The 10,515-nt window shown below is 47.4% G+C and overlaps 1 protein-coding gene across 3 annotated transcripts in view; it reads right to left on the bottom strand.

The window, feature by feature from the left end:
* The window catches only part of SNCB (synuclein beta), a 39,786-nt gene that overhangs the window by 17,672 nt on the left and 11,599 nt on the right, over positions 1-10,515 (bottom strand). The window contains exons 1-2 of one of the 3 annotated variants that reach the window (XM_053377190.1): positions 6,076-6,301; positions 4,871-5,005 (exon numbers count right to left, since the gene is read on the bottom strand). In XM_053377190.1, the coding sequence (XP_053233165.1) occupies positions 4,871-4,991 (121 nt within the window). In that variant the 5' untranslated portion in view covers positions 4,992-5,005; positions 6,076-6,301. Of the gene's footprint in view, positions 1-4,870; positions 5,006-5,491; positions 5,690-6,075; positions 6,302-10,515 lie in introns of those variants that run through there. The other 2 variants (XM_053377191.1, XM_053377189.1) reach the window with 2 other exon arrangements.

The raw sequence follows: 10,515 nt of genomic DNA on the forward strand, positions 1-10,515 counted from the left end.
TTGGACCAGATGACTCTTGGGGTCCCTTCCAACTCTACAATTCTATGATTCTATTAATTTCAGGTTTTTCTCCATGTCACCATGCAACCATTAGGCTGCCCCACCATTTGATAACATGGGGAGAGGAAACTGTAGGATATATACTTAGGGTCGGTGGGGGTTGAAGTCAAACAACATATGGGGGGCCACAAGTTCTTCATCCCTGAACCGGATTATTATAGCTGGCTACTGTGAATCCAAGATCCACAAGTTTATAACAGCAGCAGGAGAGGCAGACTGCTTGGGTACTCTCTATGTAGTTCTTCAATAGAGATAAGATTCCATATTTGTACACTATTTTTTGTAATTTAGATATCCTTCTGCCAATTTTCACTTCCCTCATTTTTATGGTGTTGCTGTATTTTATTATATATTTTAATTACTATTATTATATATAACTTTTTCACTTTTGATATTGTATAGAATTTTTACACTGTATAGATATTATCTATGAATATTTGTGTTCTATGTTATAAACTACACGGCAGTCTTCTGACAAAGGGTTGTACTCAGAGTAGACCCATTAAAATTAATAAACATGACTGAATTTAGGTCCATTCATTTCCATAGGTCCACTCTGAGTAACTGTTGCATACCACCCACAGATTCAGTGCTCTCCTAGCACCACCAAAATGTTTGGTACTTCCAAACAACCTGTTTGTTGAGCACTCATCCAGGTTTGTTTGCAAGGAAGTTAAGTGACAGTGGCTATTTAATGAGCATTCATTCTTGCTTGCTTGTGAGGAGGTGTGATGACATTGCATCAAAGCAAGGCTTACCCCCACACTTCCAGTGCATTTTCCTGTCACTTTCCTTCTCACCAAAAAAGGCGGTGGAGTTGTTGCTGGGGTTCTTTTACGTGGGTTTGTTTGTACAACACCTCCCAATCAGCTATAATGGCATATCCTGTATTTGCGGTATGAGATTGAATCCCACTCGAGACCTTCTGCATGCAAAGCAGATGCTCTAGCGCTGAGCCACGGCCCCTCCCTAATGAAGGTGGTTTGGGCATCCATTGCTCACTTAACATGTCAGCCCCAACCTTTAGCCTCCAATAAACATCTCCCCATCCTTACAACTCATATCCTCTTCTCCAGGCCTTTTCTATATGTTCTTTCTTCTATTGTTAAAAGGGGAAGAAATTTTATATCCATGCATGCATCCATGGGTGGGATTCAATCAAGTTACCATGTGCATGCAATGAAGCCTGCTCAAGCAATGGGACTTCCCGTCCCCCGTCACTGTGAACCACTTTAATCTGGTCTGGAGGATTAGGGGAACCCCAAGAACAAGTTTAGGGGCAGGCAGGGGCATGAAATGGGGGGGTGGTCCTTGCTGCACAAGTAGACCTCATTCCATGCATGCACACCCCACTTAGTGCTAGATTGAATCCACCCTATGCATGCACATGTCAAAATCCACATAATCTATTTCAGATGCAGAATTGATTTTGTAGTTGCAAAAGAGTGCTTTTTTTTAAGCATGCCATTCCACAGCCCCTAATATTTTTATTTAAAGACATAAGCAGAGATACACAGAAAATGAGGCAAAGAAAGACTGGGTGATTGATACAGGCAGCAAAGTCTGAAGCAGGAAGATCTTTTGGACTACAACTCCCATTAACCACAAGGTAACAAATGCTATCTAAGGCTGATGGGAGTTGTAGTCTGAGGCAGGGGCGTCTTACCCATAGAGGCTAGTGGCACAGGGTGCCAAGTTCTGGAGGGTGCCAGAGAAGAGGTGGAGGTTGGAAGCGGTGCCTCCCAGCATCAGCTCGCTGCCCTCACCTGCCTCCGCCATGCCACACTGAAGCAGTGCCGCGCCCAGAGCCTCTGTCTGCTGTGGCCACCGTGGCACGAAGCATCCAGCTGAACCGGGAGGGACCGCGTCCAGCCTCCGCCTCTTCCCTGCCAGAGGAGCCGCCCTCCAGCCATTGTCCACTTCCTCCAGCCCCGCCGTCCTCCCTAAAAAAAGGTTGACAACTCAGGGAAACGGGGGCGGGGGGGGGGAGGTGCCAAAGGGAGCTATGCACCACGGCACCGGATATGCTTAAGACGGCCCTGGTCTGAGGACATTTAGTGGTCCTATACAGTGGTACCTCGGGTTACATACGCTTCAGGTTACAGACTCTGCTAACCCAGAAATAGGACCTCGGGTTAAGAACTTTGCTTCAGAATGAGAACAGAAATCGTGCTCCGACGGCACAGCAGCAGCAGGAGGCCCCATCAGCTAAAGTGGTGCTTCAGGTTAAGAACAGTTTCAGGTTAAGTACGGACCTCCAGAACGAATTAAGTACTTAACCCGAGGTACCACTGTACTGTAATATCTGCCCACAACAATATTCAAGGAAGGATGGGTTCCTAAGTTTTCTGCTGTGAAGCGCCTGTCCAGACTGACATATAAATAACATGATGTGATGTAGACAATGCCATCACAATGTAAATAATTTCCCCCATAAAAGTTTGGACCTCACTAGTGGACAGAAGTCTTACCCTCACCTTACTTTCTCACTCTTGCTCTGTCCCTTATCAGAATCTCTCCCTTTTTCTCCCAAGAGCTAATTTGTGCCATTGCACCTGTGCACTTAAATCTGTGCCATTGCACCTGTGCACTATATTTCAGCAATGACTGAATATTTCCTTCTTCCCATTTCCTCTCTTTTGACTACCCTTCCTGATCTCACCCAGGAATTCTGTTGCTACCTTGTATTTTTTTTTGGGGGGGGGGAGGTGGAATGCATCAAATGAATTACAGTGGATGCCTGCAATTGTACACATTCACATTCACATTTTATTTTAACTGAACCTACAATTCTAGAAGGAAGAAACTCATATGTACAAGAGGACCGCCAACAATGAAGACCAGTGAGGGACAAAGTGAAATAAAAGTGACAGCTGACAAAAGTGTCAGTGAGAAGATGGTAGATGAAGTCCTGGAAGGAGAAGCACTCTGGATATGCATCTCATTGTCCTGGCTAGAGGGAGTGGTATGACAGAAGAAGATCTGACTTGCCCATGCTGATTGGGGCCGTTTTGCTGATGAATCTGTAAGAGGCAAGGTAGGTCCTGAATGCAGAGCAGGCATTTATGAATATTCATCCATCTGGCTCTCATGCAGAGCCAGACACAAAAGCAGCAGACAGAGAGCCATCCCCATGCCTTTTCCCTACCATGTTGCCCAATAAACTGCAGTGGTACACCCCATTTGTGCCCTGGCAGAAGGTTCCCCGGAAACACCAGCCTCAAGGTTGGGCTGGCGTCTGCACACATCTCATCCAGAACCTAAGCAAGCCTTAAATTATTGGGGGCAGGGAGAGGAAAGGAGGACCATAAATGCATCTCACTATTCTGAGGTCCTTCTGCTTTAGCCACATTATGGCCCCTCTATTACATCCGAAGGAGAGAAGCTAAGAAGATTGTCCTCCTCTGTTCCCTGAAATACAGATCGCTGCATTGGGGTGTCTATATCTATGGGCAGCAGCTTTCGTGTTAAAAGAAATTGCCTAGGGCAACACTGAGCCAAAGGCTTGGGCCTCATCGTTCTACATGCAGGAGCAGGCAGAAATAAATTAACATTTATTTATTTTATTGGACCAACCCGTTAAAAAAGATAAGGAAGACTTCCTAGCTCACGATCTTCATTAGGCCATTCTACATCATAATGTTCATCTAAGGTACATTTGTTTTGCATTCTGGGAAACTAGAAAGCTTGCACGCCCATTTAAAACTATTATTTCATTTATTTTACATCCAGCTTGCACCTTGTGCCTGCTTTTTCACATGAGACCAAGAAGGCCAGGAACTTGAGAAGGAACGAAAACAGAATTAAGGAATAACCATGCAGTGTTGGGTCTCGTAGAGTTCCAATCAGCAGCCAGTCCATCAGGCTACAGGAGAGATGGGACTTCAGGGCTTCTGCATTGGCTCTAAGAGACAAGCTTCAACAGGTCACTCCCTTAACTGTCATCTTATCAGCAGATGTTCCATCAGGCTATAAGAGAGGAAGCAATGTTTCCTCCATTGGCTTCTCTTCTCCAAATATTTCCATCCCAGCTAGTCACTACAAAAACTCTGAAACTTAGATCTAGTACCTGAGGTGGTTTTCCCCCCTTCTCCCTACGCATTCCTTTTCCTTTTGTGTCATGTCTTCTAAAATTGTGAGCTTGCAGGCAGGTACTGTTTTGTCACTATTTATAAACCACTCCGGGACGCTTTTTGGCTGAAAAGCTGGATAAAACTAATTATTATTATCATCATCATCCTATGGGTATTCCTAGTTGTGTCATAGACCCCATATGCCACTATGGGCATGCCATTCATTCTGTATGCCTTGGTTAGAAGAGGATTACGGTTCAGGTCTACCTGCTAGCAGTGCTTTAAATACAGTAAACGCGAGATTCTTGGATCACCCAAGGATTGTGCACATATCTGAAAAACAAACAGAACCCCACAGGTATGCCTAAGAAGGTGATACCTTTTGCACGTTGAGGGACTTATGACATCAGAACCCCAGGGGATGGTGGTGCTCAGGAAGGAGGATGCAGAGCATTGCTTTGCAGATACTGCCCCACAGCATCAGACTCCAGTTTTCTAGGTTGCCGTCACCCTGTAAATTGTGTCCCTTCACCATTGAGGGGAAGAGGGAGAAATCAAACTGGGGAAGGGATGCCAATTTGCCAGCTTTGAAGGCCTGGCCAGAATGATACAAAAACCCAAGCAACGGGAACCATCTCTCCTCCTTCCCTCCCTCCCTCCAGCAGATTTGTTTCCTCCTGCGAAAGGCGGGCACAGCTAGCAGGGCAGCTCTGCAGCTGTGCCTGCAGCAGCCTTACCGACATAGAGCACGCCTTCCTTGGTCTTCTCCGCTGCCACCGCTACCCCTTCCTTAGTCTTCTCCGCTGCAGCAACGACCCCTTCCTTTGCCTTGGACAAGCCCTTCATAAACGCATCCATCCCGGCACTGAGCTCTGTGTGGAGGAGACAAGAGACCAGGCAAGATGGCTTCAGCACAGGGCTCTGCTGCTTCCAAGGAAGGGGAATGGTTACATGGACTGCTGGGGAGACGGAGCTGGAGGGATATGGGCTTTGGGGAGAGATGGAGGAAATCGGGTATGGTTCCAAGGAGGGAACTCCCTAGGCTGGAGCCACAGCGTTCCCAACAGCAAAGCATGAGGGCTGCCCCCTAACTCAACAGCCTCAGGCTGTATCTTACTGCAGCCACAACATCTCAGCTCGCTGTTGAAACAGGCAGGAGATTTCCACTGCCCAGCGGGCTCTCCCAAGGTGGAAGGCTGGGGAGCAGGTGCAGAGCCCAGCTCGGTGCTATCACAAAAGCAACCTTCTGCCCCAGATTCAACAAGTCTGATGACTGCTGTTAGTGCTGCAAAGGCCGCCGTCACCCTCCATCCTCCTCCTCGGCTGCTGCCATGACCATCCCCATCCTCCCCGCCTACCTCGCCTGCTCTAATGGCTGCAGCTGCTCCCTTCCTGGGCATTTTAACGCGGGGGTGGAAAGCGCCGCTCCTCTTCAGCCCCGTTCCTCAAAAGCATCCGCTCCCGCATCCCCCGAGAGACAGGAAGAGGGAAGAGAGGCTGGGATTTAGCCAGGATTAAAGCCGTCAAAACAGGGATGACTCCGTGTCCTTGAAACCGGGGAGGGGAAGGGGAGGGTGAGGACAGGAGACGCTGCTGCGCTCTCCTTTTCTGCCAATTATTTGGGGTGGGGATTTTCTGGGGTGTGGTGTTCCTATCCAGGAATATAAGCCATCTCTTTTCTCCATCAGTATTCCAATTCCCGTGGGGGGGGGGACCACGCTTGCGGAGATGGTGTGTGGGTAGATATCCCACCCCCCTCCCGAAAAGAGAGATAGCGGCACCGTTGCCCTGCGCACTGATGGAGGGGGGAATTCACCTCCAGGCCAAACCTTATGCCACCGCCCGCCGCCCCCAATTCGATCTCCAGAGGATGCCTCCGATCCCGCGCTCTCCAAAGGGGCGAGCGAGTCGAGGAAGAGGAGCGCGCCCAGGCGCTGCTCACCTGCGATCGGCGATAACGCTGGACTCGGGTGCGTCTCCGCTGAGGGGGTTCAGATCATTCCGGGCCAGAGCGAGCGAGCCGGCTGGGCAGGGTCAGTGGAGCAGGCGGCGAGGTGCAGCGGGGCAGTCAGGGCAGCTCTGCCATGGAGCAGCTCGGCGGGGAGGAAGAGGAGGAGGAGGAGGAGGTGGAGAAGAGGAGAGCCGAGGAGACGCCGGCGCCTTCGCCCTGCTGCTGCTGCTGCCTCTGAATATTGCAATGAGCCGCCGCGCGCCCTATACCCGCTCGGCGAGGGGATTTCATCATAGCGCGCAACTCGCGCTCCCCGCCCCTCGGCCCTGCCCGGATGCAGCGGCGGGAGCCCTGGCGCGTAGAGGCCGCCGGCCCGCTGACCTGGGGCGGGGCATCCGATAAGAAGGCGCCAAAGGAGCCTTCCTGCCCCGACGCATAGGAGGAGCTGTGGAGCCTGCCGCGTGGCTGATGGCGGCGGTGATTTGGGGAGGTGGGGAGCAGAGAGGAGTCGAGGGCTGGCACGTACAGAGAGAGAGCGAGAGAGAGGCACGTAGTCGGTGGCTCACAGCTAAGAAGGCGGAAAGATGCAGAATCGAAGACCACGGATGATGCCACTTTTCTGGGTTGCCACACAAGATGCGATGCGCCCTTGCTTAGATCGTGGCTTTTGGAAGGGATTTGATACATGGAGGAAGGGCAGCAGTAGGCACTAGTTCACAGGGAGCGTGATGGGGAAAACGTTAGTGGGAGGGCTGTACCCCCCCCCCGCAGTGTTTGGACAAAACATATTAGTTATGTATCTATTTATTCCTTAAAGACTAAAATACTCGCCCAATCAAGTGAAAGAGCAAAAGAACAAAGCAAGATTGAAGACTCAGGAACAATGTAGTACATAGGACAGACTGAGAAGAGAAAGTGATAAGGCACTACCTGTTACCACCTGTAATTCCAAGCTAAAGCCACTGCAAGTTATCATCAATGAATTACAGCCCTTCCTGGATAAGGACACTTTCTTCTCTCAGATGACAACATCAGGGGTTCATTCACCTGCTCATCTAATGTGACTTATGCCATCACCTGCCAATAACTCTACCTAGGACAAACAGGTCTATGCAAATAATTAAAGGGGCACAAATCTGACATCAGGAAGGACACTACCCTGATTTCAGTCTCTTTAGACACTTGGTACTAACCTAAGTAGTCATCCTTGAATAAAAAACTTCAAAGGGAGGTCACTGAATAACAGTTTACCAAGAAGTTAAATTCTATCCCCTCTAGCCTGAATTGAACTATAAGGTTTTAATCCCACTACAGGTGTTCATCAATTTACCAGTGCCAGGATCTTTGTGTTACCATCAAGACTGATTTATGAACAATCATTGTAAATAATTTTATGTGCATGTAAGCTTTAACATGCTTATCATTATGTGTATGTATGTGTGTGTATAGGCTCCCTTCCCACTCTGTGATGCTACTCTATATAATGTATATATGCATTTAATTTCTCTAAGGCATTATATTATTGCTTATATCCTGCTCACTTGTCTTTCTGCTAAGCTAAAAAAGCCCCAAACATTGCAACCCTTCATCAAAGGGAAGTTGCTCCAGCCTTTTGATTATTTTGGTTGTCCTTTTCTGCAACTTTCCCAGCTCTACAATACCCTTTTTGTGGTGTGGTTGTAACAGAGCTATAGACAGAATTCCAAGGCTACTGCACAGATCTAAGTCATACTATAGATTTGCTAAAGACCTCTCCCCCCCTCCACCCACACACCAAAAAACCCTGTTGTTGTTGTTGTTGTTGTTTAGTCGTTTAGTCGTGTCCGACTCTTCGTGACCCCATGGACCAGAGCACGCCAGGCACTTCTGTCTTCCACTGCCTCCCACAGTTTGGTCAGACTCATGTTTGTAGCTTCGAAGACACTATCCAACCATCTCGTCCTCTGTCGTCCCCTTCTCCTTGTGCCCTCCATCTTTCCCAACATCAGGGTCTTTTCCAGGGAGTCTTCTCTTCTCATGAGGTGGCCAAAGTATTGGATTCTCAGCTTCACGATCTGTCCTTCCAGTGAGCACTCAGGGCTGATTTCCTTAAGAATGGATAGGTTTGATCTTCTTGCAGTCCATGGGACTCTCAAGAGTCTCCAGCACCATAATTCAAAAGCATCAATTCTTCGGCGATCAGCCTTCTTTATGGTCCAGCTCTCACTTCCATACATCACTACTGGGAAAACCATAGCTTTTACTATACGGACCTTTGTTGGCAAGGTGATGTCTCTACTTTTTAAGATGCTGTCTAGGTTTGTTATTGCTTTCCTCCCAAGAAGCAGACGTCTCTTAATTTCGTGGCTGCTGTCACCATCTGCAGTGATCATGGAGCCCAAGAAAGTAAAATCTCTCACTGCCTCCATTTCTTCCCCTTCTATTTGCCAGTAGGTGATGGGACCAGTGGCCATGATCTTCGTTTTTTTTATGTTGAGCTTCAGACCATATTTTGCGCTCTCCTCTTTCACCCTCAATAAAAGGTTCTTTAATTCCTCCTCACTTTCTGCCATCAAGGTTGTGTCATCTGCATATCTGAGGTTGTTGATATTTCTTCCAGCAATCTTAATTCCGGCTAGGGATTCATCCAGCCCAGCCTTTCGCATGATGAATTCTGCATATAAGTTAAATAAACAGGGAGACAAAATACAGCCTTGTCGTACTCCTTTCCCAATTTTGAACCAATCCGTTGTTCCATATCCAGTTCTAACTGTAGCTTCTTGTCCCACATAGAGATTTCTCAGGAGACAGATGAGGTGATCAGGCACTCCCATTTCTTTAAGAACTTGCCATAGTTTGCTGTGGTCGACACAGTCAAAGGCTTTTGCATAGTCAATGAAGCAGAAGTAGATGTCTTTCTGGAACTCTCTAGCTTTCTTCATAATCCAGCGCATGTTTGCAATTTGGTCTCTGGTTCCTCTGCCTCTTCAAAATCCAGCTTGCACTTCTGGGAGTTCTCGGTCCACATACTGCTTGAGCCTTCCTTGTAGAATTTTAAGCATAACCTTGCTAGCATGTGAAATGAGTGCAATTGTGCGGTAGTTGGAGCATTCTTTAGCACTGCCCTTCTTTGGGATTGGGATGTAGACTGATCTTCTCCAGTCCTCTGGCCACTGCTGAGTTTTCCAAACTTGCTGGCATATTGAGTGTAGCACCTTAACAGCATCTTTTAAAAATTTAAATAGCTCAGCTGGAATACCATCACTTCCACTGGCCTTGTTATTTGCAGTGCTTTCTAAGGCCCATTTGACTTCACTCTCCAGGATGTCTGGCTCAAGGTCAGCAACCACACTACCTGGGGTGTACGAGACATCCATATCTTTCTGGTATAATTCCTCTGTGTATTCTTGCCACCTCTTCTTGATGTCTTCTGCTTCTGTTAGGTCCTTACCACTTTTGTCCTTTATTATAGTAATCTTTGAACGAAATGTTCCTTTCATATCTCCAATTTTCTTGAACAGATCTCTGGTTCTTCCCATTCTGTTGTTTTCCTCTGTTTCTTTGCATTGCTCGTTTAAGAAGGCCTTCTTGTCTCTCCTTGCTATTTTTTGGAAATCTGCATTCAATTTCCTGTATCTTTCTCTATCTCCCTCGCATTTTGCTTGCCTTCTTTCCCCCGCTATTTGTAAGGCCTCATTGGACAGCCACTTTGCTTTCTTGCATTTCTTTTTCATTGGGATGGTTTTCGTTGCTGCCTCCTGTATAATGTTGCGAGCCTCCATCCATAGTTCTTCAGGCACTCTGTCCAGCAAATCTAAATCCTTAAACCTGTTCCTCACTTCCACTGTGTATTCATAAGGGATTTGATTTAGATTGTATCTTACCGGCCCAGTGGTTTTTCCTACTTTCTTCAGTTTAAGCTTGAATTTTGCTATAAGAAGCTGATGATCTGAGCCCTGAGGGCAACACTAATTGAACCTAGAATGGCACACTTGGAAAATTATCTCCTCTTACAAGCTAAGATTTTTAAGGCCTGATTAGTAAGGTGGAGCCAAGCCAAGCCCACCTGGTTGCAATCTTCAGCAACAGTTGTCCCTTACATTACACAGGCTTTGGAACCACTTGTTTCAAAGCAGCCTTGGTTACCTATTGGAGGCTGAGCTTTTCATGATAACTTAGTTCCATGGAGACAATCTCTTTGATGGCCCTATATTGTTTGCCTTTTAATTTTGACATGAACACAGTGATCTTCTACTGGGATGGGAAACCTGTGGCCAGCAGTTGTGGTGCTCTAACTCCTGTCCAACATGGCCAATGAACAAGGATGATGAAGTTACAGTCCAGCAACATCTGGAGGACAAAAGGCTCCCCACCTCTGATCTAGTGTCTTGAACACAGTGACTTTTAAGTGACCCCATTAGCCTAAATCAAGGATACAAAAGTTGTGATCCT

This window comes from Podarcis raffonei, chromosome 2, assembly GCF_027172205.1.
Source record: "Podarcis raffonei isolate rPodRaf1 chromosome 2, rPodRaf1.pri, whole genome shotgun sequence".
Taxonomy (NCBI): Eukaryota; Metazoa; Chordata; class Lepidosauria; order Squamata; family Lacertidae; genus Podarcis; species Podarcis raffonei.